Source organism: Apteryx mantelli, chromosome Z (genome assembly GCF_036417845.1).
Source record: "Apteryx mantelli isolate bAptMan1 chromosome Z, bAptMan1.hap1, whole genome shotgun sequence".
NCBI lineage: Eukaryota > Metazoa > Chordata > Aves > Apterygiformes > Apterygidae > Apteryx > Apteryx mantelli.
Window position 1 is genome coordinate 28,787,055 of NC_090020.1, and position 22,506 is coordinate 28,809,560.

A 22,506-nucleotide genomic window follows, 5' to 3' on the forward strand; every position below is an offset into this window, starting at 1 on the left:
TTATGACAGGAAGAAGCTTTTGCATTAAAATCAAGTTGGAGGAAAATGGAACTTCTGACGAAAGATCTGTAATTATTTCTATGTAGAACCTTAAGTTATTGCATCTGGCAGAAAATCTATTATGCTCCATTGTTTTTTCTCAGCATAAGTCATGGAAATTGATGCTGAGGATCTAAAGATCCAAACGCTTTTGCTCCTTCATGTTTGGGAGTAGATGAGTTCTGCCTACTAGACCTTTTTTTTTTTTTTCTTTCTTTTTTTTTTTTTAATACTAAGGTTTCAAAATCAAACTCCAGTAAACTTGTGTTTGAGTTTTTTTCTGAAATGAGTGAATAATTGTGTAGTGAATATGACTGTTGGTTTGGTTCCTATCCTTTAACAGAAATTAGAAAGTAAGGTGAAGGAAGCCAGGCAGTATCAAAAGAGAAAAGTTAGTTAGATGCTTCCCAGGAGGTGATTAACAATTCCATATTCACTTTGAGTGATACATGCTTAAATAAGCTGCAGAACATTCATTGAAGGAGCGTGTTTAATACAAAACAAACAGTCTCCTTCCCCCAGTTATGCAGTGTATGAGTTCAAGTCCTGTGGGGAGAAAATAGCACATATAATTAAAACTGTATCTCAGAGCATATCCATAAATGGATTTAATTAAGGTTGCACAAGCAGTATTAATTTGATAATTCTGAATTCTTTTAATCACAGGCTTTTCAATCTGCAAGTTGTATTTTTAATGTAAAATATCAAGTTGAGCAGCAGTGAAGAAAGAAATCCTATGTCATGGACGTTAATACTTAAACTTGTTTCATTATTATGAGCCTTCTCTTGAATACTGTCCAAATCTGGCAAAAGTAGATATGGATGCCAAAATTATTAGATATTGAAAGATGAGGACAGCCACATTTGGACAGAGATGAATAGCAGAGACAACACATATGTTATAGGTAAACGCGACAAATTGACAACCACTCGGGCCGGGTTGCATAAACTCCAATTTAATAAAATAATTGAGCAAGTCACAAGTAAGCAAAACAGCGCTGGGCGGCCGGGGAGTCTCCTGCTCCACCAACGGCGCGCGCGATCCCCCCCTCACAGTCTCCTTATATGCGATTCCAGCTCCAGGTATATGTGGCACTTCCTGTAACTTCTGCGGCTGCGCCGGCTGTTGCTAGGGGGTCTTCTTCAGCCTTCTGGTGGTCGTGGGGATGAAGGCTGGAGTCTTCCTCTGCGTTGTGTGTGGTGACCCTCAGGTCATGCATATATTTTACAATTGTGTGACCTCGCCATTGCCATATTAGGCTATCTAAACTAACATCGCCGCCTCGCTGGCTCCACTTAATTGTCTCAGGCGGGGTACATGCCCTTATTGCAGGATGTTGTGGGTTTAGCCCGTAATTAGCGCCTCGTTTCACCGTAAAATCACTTCCCGATTTGATGTAACAAACTAGCACCTATCACAATCCCCCCTTTTTGTTTTGGTCCTTTCTAGTTTGTTCATCAAATCGAACAACAGCCTCCTGTGCTAGGGAGAGCACAGGGTTATGCTTACTCTCATCTTCGTTTAGTTGTTCATATTGACCTCTTATCAACAGTAGGTGGGCGGCTTCGAGTCTGCTTTTTGCTAAGTTAATTATTCTATTTACTATACACAGTCCAAAGGTGAACACAAGTACTAATAAAGCCAATAGACCCGCATTGGTAGACAATAAGGTTGTTAGCCAGGGAGCCTGACTGAACCATGACTTATACCACCCTTGCTGGGCTTCTCTTTCTTTTTTACGTCTTTCAAGGCCTTCTCTCAGCTTTGCCATAGTATCCCTGACAACTCCTGTATGATCCGCGTAAAAACAACATTCTTCTCCTAGGGCTGCACACAATCCTCCCTGTTGTAAAAATAAGAGGTCCATCCCTCTTCTGTTTTGTAACACCACTTCTGATAGTGATATTAACGACTTTTCTAAGGCTGTGATGGATTTTTCTATTCGTTTCAAGTCTTCATCTACAGCCGCCCGTAGGGTGCTAAGGTCTTGCTGTTGCTTCATTAGGGAGGAAATTCCAGTTTCTGCTATAACTAGATTCGGCCCTATTGCTTGAGGAATGGATTGCACACTTTCTTTCCTTATGAAAATTAATCCACCTCTATCGGTCCCGGACTCCCAGTACCGGACTCCCCAGGTCTTTCCCAAAAACCATCCCGGATCTTCTGGATGGGTGATATTTATCACTAAATGTTTACAAGTTCCTGGGGGGGGTATAGTGGGGATTTCCCCGATACCCCAGCTGGAAATCCTTTTTAGGGGGGGGGGTGCACCCAGAAGGCCCCCATTTTACTGATAAAAACTTATCTAACCCTGCTTCTGGAGTCCAATCAGAGGCTATAGTTTCACATCCCCAATAAGCACAATAATAAGAGTTTGGGTAGTTACAGTATCCTCGCCCAGGATTAGAACTAGGACAAAAGTAAAACCCCATATGATTTAGACATGGTTCAATAGGCACCAACTCACATAAAGTAGCAGTGAATGTAGGACTCCCAGGTACATTTCGTACTTGGATCACTGTTTGATCCTCCCACCTTATTAATGACCACTTAAGGGGTTGGTGTATATTATTTTCCCCTTTGATTCGTCCTCCTATTAAGCCCAGCACAATCATCTTCCAGAGGAGTAGTGGACCCATGGCTTGGCTAACGGATATTTTACAAACCCTTAATGCCTTGGAGGGGCGATCCGTGATGCCAAGTGTCTCTGGGACTTTAAAGAGTCTGGGCCTTACAATTTTGGGTATCCCTGCTTAGGAAGTGGCTTATCGGCCTCAATCCCCACAGTTTCCATACGTCTCTGTCTCCTCTGCCTACTCTTTTGCTCAGAGCAGCAGGGTGTACCGTCTTCTCGACAGCAGCCGTATTCTTCAGGGGAACCTCCTGTATGAGCTTTTTGGATTTTTAAAGGCCTCCCAGTTCTCCAGAGTGACACTCAACATACGGCACAGTCCACCTACAATTGGTGTTTTCAATTTGGCCTTATGTGATCGGGGTGGTTGGCGTAGGTACAACCTTTCTCTGGTTGTACCCCTTTAGCAAAAGCTTCCCACCATTCCACCGATCTTTTCTTGAGATCCCTTTTAATGTCAAATAGGTCAATTTGCCATAACAAAGGCGACAACTGCCGCTAGGGAGGTACCCGTACTACCAATGAGTCCACTACTTCTCTTTACAAATCCTACATTCATAACACACAAAGAGATAACAAATACAATGTGAGGTTTTTACAAAATGTGGTCTTACTTATCGAGGTTTCTAGGTTTCTTCTTAAAGGTTACTTTTAAATTGTCCGGGTTTCCAAAGGCTTCCCACGATGTTTCTGAGATCGGCCCTTTAATTCTGCTGGCATGTGTCCATCCTCGCTCTGCGGTGCGAATAGCAGTGTCTGTGGTAAGCAAGACAAGAAAAGGTCCCTCCCAGTGGGGAGTCAAGGATGAGTCTTTCCAGGTTTTAATTAAAACCTTGTCTCCAGGGTTAACTCGGTGAATGGCTACATCCAGTGGAGGTCTCTGTACTATTAGTCCTTTCTTTATCAATTCTTGTCTTCTCTTCATAAGCTCTGTAATATATTTCTGTAATAATCTCTCTTCTACTTTAGGATGTTCTTTCGGTATTTCTAAATCATATGGCATCCCGTATAACATTTCAAAAGGGGAGACTCCTGCGTCAGTTCTGGGCTGAGTTCGTATATTCAACAAAGCTAAAGGTAGACACTTAATCCAATTCATCTGGGTTTCCATCATTAGCTTCGTTAACTGTTTTTTTATTTCCCCATTCATCCTCTCTACCTGTCCTGAACTTTGAGGATGCCAAGGAGTGTGATACTCCCACTTGATTCCTAAAGGATCTAATGTTTCTTTAATGACTTTGGATGTGAAATGTGGTCCCCTGTCTGAGTCTATGACTACTACATTCCCATACCGGGGTATGATATTTTCTAACAATATCTTAGCTACCGATTTCGCAGTTGCTCGGGCTACGGGAAAGGCTTCTACAAAGTAAGTTAAATGATCTACTATAACTAATAGGTGTTTATACCTGCCCACTTTTGGGAGTTCTGTAAAGTCAACCTGTATTTTCTCAAACGGCCTCTTGGCTATTGATCGTCCCCCTGGGACTTTTTCTCTGAGGTGCTGCTTGTTAACCTTCTGACAGGTCAAACATTCTCCCACTAGTCTTTTTGCTATGTCATATATTCCAATGCACATATACTTGGTTCCAAACTGGTCCACTAATGCTTGCACTCCCCAATGAGTCTGTCGGTGGAATTCTTTCATTATTCTCCAAGCCACGCCTTTGGATACAATTTCTCTATCATCGGGTAGCACCCATTTACCTTCTTTTTCTATGGCTCCTATTTGTCGTAATTTATCTATTTCCTGTTTAGTAAAACTCATCCTGGTATTTAGCTTATCGTGGCCCTCTTTTCCTTCAGACAATAAATGTAAAGCTGCCTTTCTTGCCTCTTCATCTACTAGATTATTTCCCCTTATGTGGTAAGATGTACCCTTTTGATGGCCCCTAACGTGTACTATCGCAATTCTCCGAGGTCCCCTCAGAGCTTCTAAGGTTTTCCTAATTAATTTTTCATGCACCAAATTCTTCCCTTGTGAATTAATCAGTCCTCTTTCTTCCCATATTTTTCCAAATGTATGTACTACTCCATAAGCGTATTTGGAGTCGGTGTATATAGTCCCTATTTTACCTTTTAAAATTTCTAAGGCTCTAAAAACCGCATACAATTCACAAGCCTGGGCCGACCGAGTTTTGTCTAGGGGCCCTGATTCTATTAACTCTAGAGACTTCCCATCTACAATAGCGTACCCTGATAGCATGCACAGAAAGGAAGTCAAGAAGCCTCCCAAAACAAATGTATTTTTACTGGATTCTTCCCCCTCCTTTTGGCTCCACATTTCTAAAAGCCTTAACAACTGTTTCTTTACACAGCAAGGGATAAAATTTGCTATCAAACCCTTACTCTTGCCAGTGGTCTAGCTGTTAGCATCTCAGAAATATTTTACCCTCTACAATATAAAATGGGAATTTGCTTCAAAAAGAAATTTTCTGGTAATGGAGTTGCTGTTTTTCTGTTTACAAAGCACACAGCTACATTATATCCTACATAGGGACACAAGTCCTCATAGCATTAGAATGCAAATATTTTCGCAATAATTTGAGTGCAATACTGTGATGCCCCAGCTAGCTAAAAGAGTCAGTAAGCAGGTAAAATACACAGAGCTGCAATTTAATGAAAAATGAAATCAACACCGCTTCATTGAGAGGCTTTTTCATTTAGCCTTCCAAAGGCCATGAACAGTGGCTGCGGCTCAAAGAGATGTCAGCTTTGTAAAATTACCTTGAATTTGATGAGGGCTGTCTCCAGCAACAGCAATTCCACACGACACAAGCAGTGAGGGTGGAATCATCAGTGCTGGTGAGGCTGGCTCCCCTCTGCCATCAGTGGCCCGTGGTGATTTTTTTTTTTTTTTTTTTTTGCCATTGCATGGTTAAAACAGAAATTGACTCACTGTATCCAAAGCTCAACCCAATACTCTTCCAAAAGGGTCAAGATTCTGACCCACCACCTGACTCTATGATGGGTGCTATGGAGCACCCTATTCTCCCTCTGATACCCAACCCATAATTTAGGAGTCATGGGGAAGAGGACTTTTGGAAAGCGTTCCAAGCCTGAATCACAGGAAAGTCCAATTCATTTTTCAGCTGCTTTGTGCTGCACTGCCACTCAGAGCAGCAGAAAAATACACAGAAGACTCTGACCCCTCCTACATCAACTCTTTGAAAGTGCCTCTTCAAGCTCATCTTAAAAATGAAGCTATGCACTTTTTGCTGTAAGAAAACTTCTCTAGCTTCCTTCTGATACCTGGAAAGGCCTTTGCTACAAACTGTGTTTTCAATAGAGCCTGTCCCACAGGGGTACTGGGGTCTACCCCGGAATAAAGTTGCAGATTTTTCCTAAGTCTCTCGAGCCATTCTGTTGGTGTCTCATCCTTCTTTTGTTGTTCCATGAAGGCCTTATTAATATTTTGCCCCCTGGGAACAGATTCCCTGAACTATTATGGTTCTCAGATCGGACATATGTGTCCGATGCTCAGCATTCTGATTGTCCCAGTCCGGCCGTTGGGTGGGCCATTTAATATCTGCTGCGGGACCTTGTTGGTGTTGTTGATCCCAAATCCGCATCCCAGCCCTACGGATCATTTCCCTTTCTTCCGCCGTAAATAATATGCTTAAGATGGATTGTAATTCCTCCCATGTATAAAGGCTAGGACCTAAAAAATGATCTAATTTTTCAGCCACCCCTAAAGGATCTTCTAATAAATTCCCCATTTCCTTCTTAAATCCCGTACGTCCCCTGAACTCAGGGGCATGGACACAAAACCCATTCCTGGTTGCGGTCCTCCCATGGGGAGTTCTCGCAAGGGGTACAGCTGATCAGGTCGCCCACCTCCCCTCGTTTGACTCCTCGTGACCCTTCGGGTTTCTTCTGGGGAACTAGGAGGGTCTAGATCCCAGTCCGGGGTCGTTGGGGGGGGCTACGAGGAGGAGCTGGTATTGGGTTTTGAGCTGGAGCTGAGGGAATATAGGGGGGAGGAGAAACGGGAAGTTCCTCCAATATTTTGCTTTTCTTCCTCGAACCCTTCTCTTTCAGGGTAAATATCATGGTTTGAGTATCTGGTCTTATCCATAAACTAGCATACTCACTTTCTTCTAAACTAAAAGGCTCCTTTGAATTCACATATATATTTAGAGCCTGTCATATCCAATTTTCAAAAGACCCATATATTGGCCAGTAAAGGGGGTAATATACCATTTTTCTTTTTTACTTTTGCCTTTCCTAGAAGGCCAATCATCCTAATGCTTAATCATTAGGGTAACCTCTATGGGATCAGAAGACTTGCTCTTTTTCTGTCCCATCTTCCGGAGCACTCCCCTCAGTCACTCTCTTTCTCTCCGCAGGGGACCGCACTCACACCACCCGAGTCTTTATCTGCTAGGACGGTTGTCCCTTCGCAGAGGGCGGCCCAGTCGGCCGACGGGTGCCCCTTTTCGGTCCCCTATTACAACTCTCTCTCTTTCTGCAGGGGACCGCACTCACACCACCCGAGTCTTTATCTGCTAGGACAGTTGTCCCTTCGCAGAGGGCGGCCCAGTCGGCCGACGGGTGCCCCTTTTCGGTCCCCTATTACACAAGGACCCCCTCTCCTGGAGGGTCCGCACTCACACCGTACGCAAGGACCCCCTCTCCTGGAGGGTCCGCACTCACTCCGTCCCCTGTTACACAAGGACCCCCTCTCCTGGAGGGTCCGCACCAAGGACCCCCTCTCCTGGAGGGTCCGCACTCCCCTGGGGACTTCTCACGTGCTCCGGGGATCCCACCCCAACCGAACGGAACCGCATACATATACTCACTCAGTCCTGAGTCTTCGTCCGGATCTTCGTGCACAAAGTTTATGGGGTACTGCAGTTCTTTTGCTTACTTGTCCTGATTTAGGGTTCGGAAATACAGGTTCTGGTAGGGGAACTACCCACTCAGGGGCCATCCGAAGATGGGATGGGGCGCCTCCCCTGAGTCAGAGTCCCGAAACCAGGGAAGCCTGTATCCGAGTCACGGCACCAAATTGTTATAGGTAATCGCGACAAATTGACAACCACTCGGGCCGGGTTGCATAAACTCCAATTTAATAAAATAATTGAGCAAGTCACAAGTAAGCAAAACAGCGCTGGGCGGCCGGGGAGTCTCCTGCTCCACCAACGGCGCGCGCGATCCCCCCCTCACAGTCTCCTTATATGCGATTCCAGCTCCAGGTATATGTGGCACTTCCTGTAACTTCTGCGGCTGCGCCGGCTGTTGCTAGGGGGTCTTCTTCAGCCTTCTGGTGGTCGTGGGGATGAAGGCTGGAGTCTTCCTCTGCGTTGTGTGTGGTGACCCTCAGGTCATGCATATATTTTACAATTGTGTGACCTCGCCATTGCCATATTAGGCTATCTAAACTAACATCGCCGCCTCGCTGGCTCCACTTAATTGTCTCAGGCGGGGTACATGCCCTTATTGCAGGATGTTGTGGGTTTAGCCCGTAATTAGCGCCTCGTTTCACCGTAAAATCACTTCCCGATTTGATGTAACAAACTAGCACCTATCACACATATAAATGTAAAATACCAAAGAACTGATATTGGTAAAATACTAAAGAACTGACTGATTAATTAAAGGCCTGACTTTGAACATTGCTGAACAGTCCAAAGCCCCTTTTCACTTTTCTTCCTCAGTTTATGATTAATATGTGACAGGATAATGTCACAAATAAATTTCACAGGATTCAAAAACAGATTTCATGTTTCTGTCATAACTAACACAGTGATACTTTATATATAAAAATACACAGTGATGCTAATGCTTATAAAGGGTTTGGGGAAATTAAAATCAGTTTCTTCTGTATAAATTATATTGTATAAAATTCCGTAGATTTTAATTCATTTTCAGTTTTATTTCTTTCTGATGAAGTTTAATATTCTCCATTCCTTGTTTGGATGGCTTCTTGCTTAGATAGCTGCTTTGCTCTGATATTTCTAAGAATCTGTACCCTTTTACTGAGGATTTAAATTTAATCTTTTATCATGGTAGAACTGTGTATTTGTGGAAGTAAATTTTAAAATATCCTAAGAACTAATTCTACTTTTTTTTGGTGACTATTTTTAAGATGAAAAGTAAAAGTCGTTCTGATTTATCAGAACTAAAAGTAGGACAAAGCACTATTGAAGATATAATGTCAAGAGCTTATGACAGTTTTGATATCCAGCTCAGCAGCATACAGTTACTCTACAGCAAACATGGTAAGTATTCATGAAGGAAACCCTTCCTTATATAATTAAACCTTTCCTTTTATATGATTAAAAATATTTAGGTACATTGATGTGCCTTTTTAAAATTTTTTAACTGAAGTGGCTAAAGTAGTGGTAACAGCGTTTAAGTGTCTGTTCCATACTTCATCAAATGAGTAGTTGCCATGTCTTTTTTAATCAGAGAATCTTTAAACTCATGTTTTAAACTCAGTCCTGTAAATGATATGAATTTTCCAGGCACACCTTTAAGCCTGTTATTATAGATTCCAACATTAGGTTTTGCTAATGTAAATAACTGTACACTATAAAACTGTAGATTATATTTTTAAGACCCCAGAATGTCTCATTTGATTGGTGCATAGTAAACATGAATTTTTGGTCTTACTCCAACAATCTAGTTCTTTCATTTATGGTATTGTCTTTCAGTGCCTTTTCTTTGCTTCCCTCCAACTTTAAAACAGAATCCACAAGTAGATGTAGGTTTGATCATTTTGTGAGGGTAAAGAAAGGATCAGAATCCCTTTCTGAGGGAAACTTTTAGCAGTAGTTCTGGGAATTAACCATAGAGAGTCAGAACCAAAGAAGTCTTTGTCATTTAATTCTTAGCCCTCTAGTTCCAGAGGGGAATCCAAAGCCTAAACTGCCAGTGCAATATATGTTTTAAGAATTAGGCCCTTTGGAGTCTGCACCGTCGGTTGGGTAGCTGCTTAGACCTGGAGAGGGGGAAGTATTAAGTACTGTTGTATCCATGTATGTACTATGTATGCATGTACTTGGGTTAGAGCTGTAAAGGAGATCACGTCACTTACTTGAATTTTTTAACAACGTGTACTAACTAATTTCATACATATTAATTCTGTGATATGTTTAACAAGGAAAAAATACCTTTCACGGAAAAAACTTTAAGTTTTCTGTTCTTGTTCTAGATGAAAACTGGCAAGAGGCTCGCAAGCTGAAATACTCATCTCAACATATCTTGCAGCCCTTGGATGTAAAAGTGGAATTCAGCAGGGCTATGGTTGTCACAGATGCAAGAATGCCCAGGTATGTTTTTCTTCTTCTGTTTTGAAATTTTACAGTAAATGGCTTTTTAGGGAAAAAAGAAAATCAAGTATCTAATTGTACTTTTTGAGCTATTTTACATCAGCAGTGTATGAAACTTGGAAGTAAAATGTCTTCTACAGCCTGTGCTTTCAGCTTCATCAAGAAAAGGAGACCCAAGGAGCTGCCAGATGTTGGAGAGATATCGAATGTTAGATAAATATATATGTTAAATATATTTTTATACTTATAACAAATATATTAAAACCTATTTTAATTAGATCTGTCTTCCTAATAGTCATATTTTAGTCCTTATTGTAAATACTGCAAAAGATCTGAAATTTACAGTCTTCTATTACAAACATGACAAAAATATTCCAACAAGTAATGTTCTATCATACTCTCTCTCTTTCACCTAGGTTATTAGTCTTGCTTGTCTGTTTATCAGAGATCACTTCTCAAGAAGACCCTCTATTCATTAAGTTTGCACTTAGGCTTATTTAGTTAAAAACAAAACAAAACAAAAAAACCTCTATTGGTTATGGATCTTATACTCAATCAAACAGAAATGTTGATGATGCCAGTTTAGTATTAGATATCACTAGAGTCGAAACGGCAAAGATTAACTTTGCAAATATTTTGGAAAATGCATCTTCACTAATGTCTAATACAGACACTGTTTGCTAAAACATCCCTTCAGTTTTGAAGTGCTTATGAACTAGCACATTGATGTTTTATGAGGTAATTTGGTTATTAATTCATTAATAAGATCCTCATTATTATACTACAACAAAGCAGCATGTGCTTACTTCACTCTTATAACCAATAGAAATCAACAGATTTTAGCTAGGCATTTTGGAAAGTTGATAGCATGTAAATAGACTATTGCAAAAAGTTATTTTATGATGTTTTATAACAATCAGCAAAATCAAGAGGCAGTTTATAAAATAAAGGAATTATAAAGTATCTAGAATTTACTTGGAAATAAAATAAAAAATAATGTATATCACCAATGCTGAGTAATGTGACCACAGATTAATGATTGTATGGTGTAATGGTGCCACCTTCTGGAAAGTAAGCTCAATTCTGAATTTTGATGCTTGACTTTTTATGAAGTTTTGTTCTTTTGCTACATACTTTTTTTCTCTGTTCTGTGGAAAGGATAAGGTGAATGAAATAAAAAAGACAGATTCCTGAGGGTGTTCCTTCAGAAAGGCCGGGAAGGGAAAGTGAGCCTTTATTTCTGTGGTCACATAAGAGAATGTCATTTTAATGTAGATTTGTAATCTGCATCATCTCTCCGAGTTATGCTAGTATTATCTGGATTATGCAGAGAGTGTCTATTTTTAATGAGAATGCCTGTTGCAGTGTTCCAGCACCACTTACCTGATGGTTTCCGCTACCAGCAGTGCTTCTCCTTCTGGTGGCAATTTATCTCTGTCTACAGTATTTCTCATCTGTTTCTGGAAAATCTTTCTCTCAAGGATATTACTTTTGTATTCCATGTTCTCATAAGGTCAGTTAATTGACAAATAAATGATTTCTACTTGTGTCCAGAAATATGGCAAATTTTGCCTCTGCTGAGGTAATATTTCTTGGAGAACGCTCATCAGCTGCTGCCACTTTCTGGGTACCTGTGCTGTCTACAGCTGTTACAGAATGCCACAGATAGTGATTTGGTACTACATAAGCATATACCACAGTGAGTTTCTGATCATAACTAATATTTTAACCTTCACTGAGAAACCAGCAAGTATCCAGTTCAAATCTAGTATATGTATTGATACCATGACTCAGCAACAACTGAACTTCTTTGTTTTGTATCTGCTTCGGTCTCCAAATGGTTCTAAGAGATAATCTGCAGGCTGTGTTATCATAATCGAGAGTCATCTACCAATCTTGAAATGACAGAGACAGCAACTCCTTACCTGAAAGTGGAGATTTGACCCTCTCTGCAAGGGCATGCATTCTAGCTGCAGCCAAACCTGTCAATATTATGAATATCAGCATAGCTTCAAATGGCAGATATATGTGTGTACACACACACACGTACGTACGTACACGTACACACACGAATCTGTGCTTAACCTCTCCTCGTTTTAAGGAGAGGTCAGTTAACGTATGTTTCTGTACAAATAATTGGGCCCACGTCATGTTTAGATGGCATCATGCACAGATGATAAAGATGAACTGATATCTTCTGTATTCTAACAGTAAAAGTACTAAACTGTAAAGTCTAGTAATGACTTTTGAATAGGGTATTGTGCATCAATATTACACTAATCAGTTTTATATATATATATATATATATATATATAAAAATATAGTTGTAGCTATTCCTTTATATTCCAATTTTTATAAATATATGTATATAAAGCCAACATTATATTTTTTTCCTGAACTTTTTCTCATTAAGGTTTGGGACTGTACTGAAGAATTCAAAACAGCATAGTTCTGTTAAGAGGGGCGAGTGGAAAAATATTTGTTCTACAGTGAAGTCTACTATCAGTACTTGCTTTGTAACTCTTGTAGAAATTAAATAAATGAGTAGTTTGAAGGGTAATTATTTTACTTTAAGGCATCTAAAAAGCAGGTAATTAAATGTTTTTATTTTCTTGATTCAGTAATGTTGTCTGCCAGTTGAATTCCATGTGATGTTTGTTCAAAACCAATACTGAATTTACCAGTACTTAGTGCTGACTTTGTTTAGAAGGGGACTTCTCTATATTGTCACCTCATAGAGAATACTAATTTAAGTATCTTTCATTTATGAAAGACCAGTATGCAAGGGCTTTTAACCTGAACTTTCAAAATATCAAGTCATCTTCTCATATTTTCTTTCTCTTCGTCCTGTGGTCTGGATCTGAATATCTGTCTTTCATTCCTGAGAACATGCTGGAGTTGCTCCTTATTGTTTCTATCATTTCACATACAGGAATAGTAGTATGATTCTATGATTTTTATGGCCTGTACAAGGATGTGGGGTTTCTTTTGTTTTGTTTCTGAATTGTGTCTATTTGGTTTACCCCATTTTCTGAAGGAGGTCTCTGGCAGTCTGTCATCTACTGACTGGGTTTTTTTTGTTTTTTTTTTTTTTTTTTTTGAAGGTGTATGAATCCAATGAACCCAAAATTAAGGGCATCCTTCTGCATATTATATGTTATAGCTCCATTAAAAATTTCTGATTTTAAGGCTCCTATATCCTCCTTATTTGTAGCTTTGAGAATGGTGATATTTACAGAGAAACAAATGTAAAGAATGCTGATCTGAACTTGGCAAGAAGAAGTTTTTGCACGAATTTCTTGCTTGATTGAAATACATAGCTCCTCTATATCTCAGTCTGTCTACAAAGTGATAATAACAGTATTCCACTTCCAGAATTTTGCTGAAGGCTAGAAGCTTTTTTCATTAGAAAGCAATGTAGCGAGCCAGGGATTATTATTTGCATTGTATCTGCATAAGAACTCAATCCATGGGCTGTTCACTGTAGAAACATACATCAAAAGATAACCCTTCCCTAAAGAACTTACAGTCAAAGAGCAAGATATAAGGCAACAGATAGGTGCATTAGGATAGAACGTTAAACCTTTACCCTAGTTGCTGTGGTCTTGTCTAAAGCTGGTAAAGATGATAGTGAAGGCTTTATATATCTTTCTAAGGAGGTCTCCAATTTTTTTTTTTCCAACAAAAAACTGAAAACTTTCTAACAAGATATATAAACTTTTTTTTTTTTTTAAGTGCAAAGGAAATGAGAATCACTATGTGTCTAGACTACTGATTACTCATGCAGTAGATGAGCAGGTCCTTTCAGATCAGGCATTACATACCTCCCCTGCCCCCCTCCTTTAAAGTGAAAGAAGGAAGGAAAAAAAGACTAAATGACTCTTTGACAGCATTGGAATTAAGAATGATGATCAAAAGTTGTTGAGACTTAATTCCTTGAAAATTTAAGGATTTGAAGAAATCTATAAATTATAGAAAACTAGGTTCACATTGGTACAATTTGCCATGTGCAGCTTTGTGCTTGGCTTACCCAGGTATGAGGAGACATTTTTCCAGTTATTCTTGTAGCCTCAGAGTTAGTTGAGGATAATTGCTGAAAATCTTTGTTTTTTTTCCTCTCATCTTCTCCAGTGAATGTATTGTATATTATGTTCCTTTGAAAATTCAGCCATGAATTAGACACAATAAAACAGGGAGGAAACTGCAGGTCCTGTTTCTTACACCCCGCGTGTTAAGCATCTGCTGCTGCCCACCGCTGGGAACAATTGACCCATTGAACAGACCTCTTTATTTGGCCTGATCAGAGGTTGTTATATTATATTCTTGGAGCCAGGTTGCTTAGTTGTGTCACTTAGTTCTGTGCAGACCTTGGTTGGTTTTTAGGTCTTTAGAAAGTCACTGTCTGTGTTTGAACAGGCTTTGGCCAATAATATTATTTCAAACAGCTTAAAATTTAGCTGCTGCCCTTTTCTAAGACTATTGTTTTGTTCTTTTGTTTATAGCTATGCAATTTATTCCTGTCTTAAATATCTAGATTACTGCTAGAGTCAGCTTAATAAAACATGCACATAACTTTGAGGAAGTGCTTTTGAATACTTTGCTTGTCATTTTATGTTGCAAACATTCTTAGACAAAAAAATTCTTCTGTAAAATACTGGTGCAAGTGCTTAATTATGTGATTCATTATTATAAGTAATTAAATGAAATACATGAATGAGAGAGGAGTTTTTGATTGTGATGATGATATGCTTTATGCAGATAAATCAGAAGTGGAAGTTACTATTATTTGCAGTCCTCATCTACAAGGGGCTGGACCAAAAGGAAATGTAAATCACATTACTATCTGAGAGTTGAATATTAAGCAACTGTTCTGTGGGCAACAGAAGTTATATATGTATATTACATGTAAAAGTTTTGATTTGTAATTTTCTAACCAACAAAAGTAATATGCTTTTCAGAGGAAAATGAATGTGAAGTTTGAATGAAATTGTTCTGAAATAACATGGATTATTTACGTAACAGGTTCAAAATGTCTGGACAGCTTCCTTTACTTTCTATCCAAGTATCAGACCAAAAGTTGACAAGTATCTTGGAACTAATTGACAGCATTCCGAAACCAGAAAGTACTCCTGCTACAGGTTCTCCCCCAAAGATATCTGAGGTAAGGTCCTTTCTATTTTTTTTTTTAATTATTTCAATAATAACTATCAGAAAGATACTTTTGCTACGAGCACTGCGGTTTTCAAAGGAGCAGAGGAAAATGGAGAACAAGCCATCTTAGTATTTAGCCCTCTTAGAATTTAGCATTTTTTGAAAATCCTAGCCAATTCTCTAAAGCTTTAGATGTTTTGTTTGTTTCACTTTGGTGCTGGGGGATATATGCCTGTGATTTAATCCTTGTAGCTAAAATTCTTCTGAGCTTTGTTGCCATCACATTATTTCTGAACTGAAAAGGATGAGAAATCTTTTCCAGAGAGCTCGGCATGTAAATTTTGTCCTGATGGTTCCTCTGTATTTGGAGTAAGTGGAGGAATTGTTCTTGGGCTCTGAAAACAAAATGCTCTTCAGAACAGATCCTTCTAGGTTTTTGCATCCTGCAGTTTCTTGTACTTCAGTGCAAGAGGGCAATCCACTTTACTGTGGAAGGCTCATCTGGTATTTTTACTAATTTGGTACTGTGAAATCAAACCTTTTAGTTCTTCTCCCTTATCTTATTATGATGTGAAAGTCTTATGGATGAGGCACTTCCATAGATCCAAGACTCATCAAGACTTAGTGTATCTATCATTCGTAGACATGGGTATAAATATATAAATTAGAGTCAAACTATGTAGGCTGGAGACTGGGAAGAGAGACTGTTGAAATAAGAAAAGCAAGATGAAAAATGGAGCCTTAGTAGTCTATTGGAAGTCAGGTTCAAAGATGAATGTTATTCTGTTACCACAATCTCTAGATTTCTATAGGATATTGAGAGTTATTAATCATCATCCAAAACTGGGCTTTGAAAATAGCCGTAACTGGAAAAAACCCACAACTACTATCATTTGTGCAAAGGCATTCTAGAAGAACAAGCATGCAGATGTTGCAACCCTCTTCCTTGCTTTAGTGTTCAATGCAAGGTACATTTATGCTAAATATGCATACAGAGCATGCAGAGGATACTTTTTCACAAAGTAAAACCACTGAGTCAGTACTCAGAGGCTTGATGTGAAATCTGGCTTTGGTGAATGAACCTTTTGGTTGCCTGCACTAGGACAATTTCATTCTGTCGGTTATAATATGGAGTGAAGATTTTTGTTTCCCTTTGTCCACTTAGTGGCAAGAGTGAAATTTCATATATTTTCAGTTGCATCTCTGGACTGTAGACAAAGGCATCATTTGCAATCAAAGATTCTTCTAGAATCTGTTTCTCCAGATGCATGGAGAAGTTTGGAGACAAGTCTGCCTGCTGCAGTGTTTTCTGCAGCAATTTTCCCTTACTTCACACCTGGCTACTAGTGTCATCTGACTTTTATAGGAATTACTGTTCTCTGAAGTTGACCCTTGCTAGTTCCATAAATGACTCTTCCCTAGGTTTTCTCCTTCCTGTATTTTCATGTGATGTAGTGTTCTTGTCAGTGTCTTTTAATCTCTGGAATTTGGTGTCTGAATCTTTTCTCCATGCTTCCTGATGTATTCTCTCTAGTCCTGGATGAATGTGTAGTACCTGATGCTTCTACCAGATCTAAGACCCTGTTTCTGCCCATTCTTTTAATTTTAATAATCATAAATGTTTAAATGTAATAATTTGCACTTAAAACAGGTCTAATTTCTTTGAGCTATAAAATTTCTAAGCAGTACCAAATGTGAAGGCAATAGCTGTGACCCAGTGAATTTAACAAAACTGTTTATGGTATCTCCTGTTTCAGGCTGCAATATCCCCTGTGCTGTCAGCACCACATTTATCACAAGGTGTGCTTCCTGTTTTGGATCTTCATTCACTTGCTGAGTCAGGTAAAGCAATTTATTTTAAAGTCTGATTTAATATTAAAAATAGGATAAGATACTAAGTTCACTGTATTCATTTGATTTTCTTGAAGTGACTGACCATTTTTAGGCTACGCCTCAATTTCTTCAAGTTGAATAACTCTATATTCTATATAGCTTCTTAAGATTTGCTCTTTACAAAATACTTGTATATTTTCTCAGTACAGCAAAATTTTATATGCTTGTTCTTTCTCTTCCTAAAAGCAAAGTAGTAAAACATCTGTGTGGTAAGATGATTTTTATTTTTGTTTGATTATGTATATGTTACTGTGCATCTATATCAGAAAAAAGGTCAAACGGCCTGTGTTGATAGGGAAAATGGTGAGATTTGTGATGGCTTCCATTTTATATGGGTCTTTAGTCGGCAACCATTCCCTACTTAGAAAAGTTTTATGAGGTTTTCAAGTTGTGTGTCAAAAGACTTTAGATTTTAATAGATCCTATTCTTCATTATTCTCTAAGAATTCTGGGTCTATGCTGTATAGCTCTTTATGAAATACTGAACTGTATGAGGAACTAACATGGGATATACGAAGGTGTATTTTTAATAGCCTGTTTTGCTGATGTACAACACTGCTCCAAACTCACTGAAGTTTTCTGAACCAAGCTTTGAGAGTTCCTGTGAGCATTCCTTGTGCTTATTGACAAACATCCATGAATTAGTTAAATGGAAAGTTAAAAGTTTTAAGTTCAAGGTATAGTCAATGAAAAGAGGTGGGATGCTCAGGGTGTTGATTCAGAACATCTAAAGTAGTATATGTGTCATCTTTTGCCTGAATATGTATTTGGACCTCTAGTGTGGTCTTTTTTTTTTCTTTCTTTCCCCAGTTATTTTCCTTTGGTTAAGGATTTTCCCTCCTATTTAGGTGGATTTATTTGAATTACAATATATTGAAATGACAAATATGCTATAACTGTGTTATTCTAAACAAACATTTTGACTTTCACAGAATCAAACAGAAGACTGACTGTGGGGGAATTAGTCATTTTTAATTCTGTCTTCCCGTTCAAACGATTTAGCTAGACTCTTAGATTCCATTTAGTAGTAACACCTGAAAAATTAACAAATATATTAATTTTATTTCAGTATCAAGAACCTTTGTCTCGCCAAAGCACAAAATCAACTGAAAAATGGAGAATACCTTTTCTACTACCTTAAGTTATAGATGTGGTTTGCAAACACTAGCAAAATTATCAGCAAAGCTAATCATTTTTGCTTTGATGATATCACTTTAAATTCAGTGCGCATTCAGTATGTATACAAGTATATTATCTGTACATCTTCACCTATTTTGTGTATGAGTTCCTTTTTGTGGGCAAAGGTAGAGGTAAAGCATCTTTCATTTCTTAAAAATCAGGATGAGATGAGAGTGAATGTTTGCTCTCATGTTCTATTTAATTTGAGAAAGTAATAACTAGACTTTGACTGAAACAGGTTTATTTTTTAAATTCCAATATACATGCAGCTGTGTGATCATTTTAAATGACTCATGTTATTTTTATACCTACCCCCAATCTAAAACATGTTTTTAAGTCTTAGAATATACTTATTAATGTCATCTGCTCACTTTTGTCAGAAGAATGATATCTGTTCCACAGATTCCTTTAACTCCACTCTTCACAGGGAGGTTTTTTAGGTGAAGAAAATGAGCTGAAGAAACTGAAACAAAGGCTTCAGTATGAAGTCAATAGCAAGCAGTCCGGCAAAACAGATATTAAGCAAGATGAGTCCAAGTTTGTGCTGTCTTCTGCATAGCCAATAATCAGGGCATGCTGGTGGAGGAGTTACCTGTTGAGGACTGATTTATGATGATGTGATAAAGGAGCTGTAGGTGTTATGAAAAGTTGTGGAGACAGGAACTGAGAACTGTGGAAACAGACTTTATTGGTTGCTAATTATCAGCTAGGTACTTGTACTTTTAAATGTTTATGGACGGAGACATAAAAATTTTAGGCCATGTTGCTGTAAAATTGGTTGTCTAAAATGCGTATGTAATGTTATTATGAATTCATATTTAGAATCCGAAGAAGAATTTTATGATGCTCTAAGCAGTCCTGTGGAAGACATGCCATTTTTTGAAGCCTCGTGTGGTTCCCTCAAGCGAGGTAACAGTACAAGACGACAAAAATTACGTAAACAAGAATCTAGGAAGAATATGACAGATTTCCAGCTAAGATTTGAAGTAGCTGAGGTAAATTTACATTTTTTTTTTTTCTTTCTCCAAGGTACATCTTAACTGTAATTCTTTCCTGTTTGTTGTGTTCTTGAATCCATCCATGCAAAAGTACTTATTCCCTGTTTCTTGCTGATATCCTTCTGTAGTGTTCAGAGTTTTTTCTAAGGCAGGATTGTGCTTCTGCATGCCTGTCAGCACTGAAATGCCTTTCCTTATCTGCTTTATTTCCCTACGTAATTTATCACTGAATTGCCTTTACCTTGTGTTCATTCATTCATTCTATTATTCTCTATGCATTTGTTTTGGTTTAAGATGCAGCTTTTGACATCTTTTTTGAGATATTGCTGTGGTCAGTGAGAGAGCTTCATTAATGTTTCTTCTCATATAAGCACTTCTCCCCCCTCATTTTTTCTCAGCTTCTGTTGGTCTTATGCCTAAATCTGTGATGTGTTCACCATAAATTGTTTTATGTTTCAGACTTGAAAAAAAAAAGAGTATTTTGCCCAAAGGCCAGTCACTGTTTCCAGCTGTATCAATTGGTCTGCTTCATTCTGTCATTAGACCATCATGGCTATGACAAAGTTATTGCTGTTATTCACTATAAGTAATGAGTTAACTTTTTACAAACTCTGTAAAGGGACTTACAGAAACGATTCAAAACATCATAAGTAGCTTACAGCATGTCTTATTATACACTACACTGGCATATAAATTCTAAAGCATATTATTTTTTGTGTCATGATAAGGTCCTTTGGGTGTTCTTTAAAACATACAATTCCTTTTTTAAGAACTGCTAGTTTAGGAAAGGTGCTGTATTGGACATCTTCTCTACTGGAAACTTGTACATTATAAAATCTATAAGAAAACAAAAATTTTAGTAAGAATCACATACCTCTCTATTTGTTGGCTTCATAGTTTAAAATGACTTGGGAGGTTTGGTTTGGGTTTTCCCTATTTGTAGGGTAGTAGTGCACTATATGGAAAAGTAGATTATATATCTTTGTTTTCCTTTGGTTATGAAAGACAGATGATAACAGTGGGACCTAGGACAGCTCAGCCAGGTATTTATTGAATATCTTTGTCATGTATGAATGAAAATTCAGGAACTCCTGTCTATTGATATTCAGCTTAGGAATCTGTTATTGGCAGAGTCTGAAGAAATTCCAGTAATAGCAGTAAACTGTTTATGCTAGCTGAAAATCCAGTTTTGACAGAGTTGAATGTTGCCAAATGCTTTACAGAATTGCTTTATAAAAAAAGAATTATTTCGTGTAAGTGTAGTTGTGGCATTGCATATGTGCATTTTTTTTTTATTATTATTTTTTTCCTAACATAGTAGCAAACAGTATTCTTGCGATTTTGTTTCTTGAGCTGAATTTTTTTTTCCAGGGCATTTGCTATGTAATGTTTCATGATCAATATTAACATTAACTGGTAAAATTTGTGTAAATGTGTAAAAGTTTTTATAAAAGCTAATGGGGTAATCCCATGCCTTATGTATTTTTGTTTTTTTGTTTTTTTAGGTCTTAATTAAATTATGTCGTCTTACTGATAATATTGAGACACCTGTGCTGCAGCTTGAAGTTGTAGGGTTAGGCACTGAACTCAAATTAAGAACATTTGACATGACTGCAAATGCTTTCCTTCGTGAAGTTTGCCTACTGTGTCCAGAATATATGGGTAAGCATTTATATTCTGATCAAAAAGTAATTCACAAAAAATTAACACTGTGACTTTGTCTTCAGAAAGTGTGTTGGACTTTCTTTTGTCAACTGAGGAAGACTCCCTTCCTAAATTAAGTGAGAGAGGAAACAGAAAAGTAATTTTGAAACTCATTCTCTTATTATTGCTTCAATAACTTTGTTCCAGTGTTGATGATGTTAGTAGCGACATCTAACCATTTTAGGTCTACATGAGAGGTTTTTTCGATTAAATAATAATAGAAAGCTAGTATTCTGGTTCACAGTCTATTTTTCAAAAAAAAATTATTTTAAAGTATTGTTGTTATTATTTTTAATTTAGATGATAATGACAAACCAGTTTATATCATTACTACTTTGGATAATGTAGAGGATGATCTTCTCACTCTGGAATACATAAAGGTAAGGAAACAGCAAACTTTACTTTTGAATTGTAAGCCAATAGTAAACAACCTTGTTTAGAAATGTGTCTGATTCCTAAGTAGACTAACTTTGATATCATAAATTGTAGTAGTTTTGAAGTAAGTTTTCTTTATGAAGTTTGCAAACCTCTCCTGCTTTTTGTTTGTATGCATGTTTGGTGGAATAGGCTGATATTAATGGACCAGAACTGAAAACTGCCTATCAGAATGTTCTACAGAAAATAAAGGTATGACATCTTCTTTAACGTATTTTTCTCTTTTGGGGGGACAGAAATATATTGTATAAAAATGATTTGTTCTTTCAGGTGAACTTTTCTTCTCTTGATGTTCATTTGCATACCGAAACTCTCCTAAATGCCATGAACTATCTGAACAGTCTCCTACCGAAACAAGAAACTAAAGTTGCAGAAGAACCAGTCCAGGAAAAAGTAGAGGAGAAGAAGGATGTACTTAAGAAATTAAGTGAGTTTATTTACTTCTTTTTCCTCTCGCTGTGTGTGTTTTTTTTTTTTTTATCCTCTCTTTGTTCATTTAAGCAAGGAAGAGAACAGACAAACAGACATACTGTTTCCTGTTTTCACAAACCCCTCAATGAGTTTTGAAATGAGAAGCTTTGTTTAGGTACATTTACTTAGGCACTTTACAGCCTTTTGTAATTTTGGTGGTGATAAGCATGTGATAATACTAGCTATTAGAGTTTTATGGAGTAGCAGAGTATATTGTTATTCCCTGGCTGGAAGTGTGTAGGGAAAGAATAACCATGGAGTCAATGAGCCAAGGGTAGATGTTGCAGCTGTTGGCAGTTTCTGAGGTAGAAATTCTAATCATGTTTTTCAAAGATGTCTTCAAATTCCTTTAGTTATGGTAATCTTTCTTGAATGGTAGCTTATAGTGTTCTCCTATATAATAACTAGTGTTTTTGCATTACAGTATCTATGAAAGAAAGATTCTTATTATAAGTAAGGAAATAAAAAAAACTTTCTGTGATAAAAGTCTATTGAATATATGGCAAACAGTTATGTCTTTTCAAATAATATAATTACCATTTTGCTCCAAATCTTCAGTGGAATGTTCTTGTACACCATTTTCCTTCTCATCATCAAAATATTTTTGTTGGCTTAGGTTTGCAGCCTGCATATGTGTGTCTTAAGCAATTTATTAATGTGTATACATTAGCTGTAGACATTAGTGTGAAATAGACACTACTGCATTTCATAAGCTCCAGGACAGTT

At 37.8% G+C, this 22,506-nt stretch overlaps 1 protein-coding gene and 1 long non-coding RNA gene across 2 annotated transcripts in view; one reads left to right on the plus strand and one right to left on the minus strand.

Moving 5' to 3' along the window:
* Positions 1-22,506, plus strand: part of VPS13A (vacuolar protein sorting 13 homolog A) — a 124,575-nt gene that overhangs the window by 29,237 nt on the left and 72,832 nt on the right. The window contains exons 21-29 of the mRNA XM_067315406.1: positions 8,764-8,896; positions 9,832-9,949; positions 14,972-15,110; positions 16,858-16,942; positions 18,995-19,167; positions 20,676-20,832; positions 21,175-21,254; positions 21,442-21,501; positions 21,580-21,736. Of these exons, the coding sequence (XP_067171507.1) occupies positions 8,764-8,896; positions 9,832-9,949; positions 14,972-15,110; positions 16,858-16,942; positions 18,995-19,167; positions 20,676-20,832; positions 21,175-21,254; positions 21,442-21,501; positions 21,580-21,736 (1,102 nt within the window). The remainder of the gene's footprint in view (positions 1-8,763; positions 8,897-9,831; positions 9,950-14,971; positions 15,111-16,857; positions 16,943-18,994; positions 19,168-20,675; positions 20,833-21,174; positions 21,255-21,441; positions 21,502-21,579; positions 21,737-22,506) is intronic.
* LOC136995284 (uncharacterized) lies at positions 980-8,199 on the minus strand. Its single transcript, XR_010886839.1, has 2 exons — positions 7,475-8,199; positions 980-3,428 (listed from the first exon to the last, which is right to left on the minus strand). It is a non-coding gene; the product is annotated as an uncharacterized lncRNA (long non-coding RNA).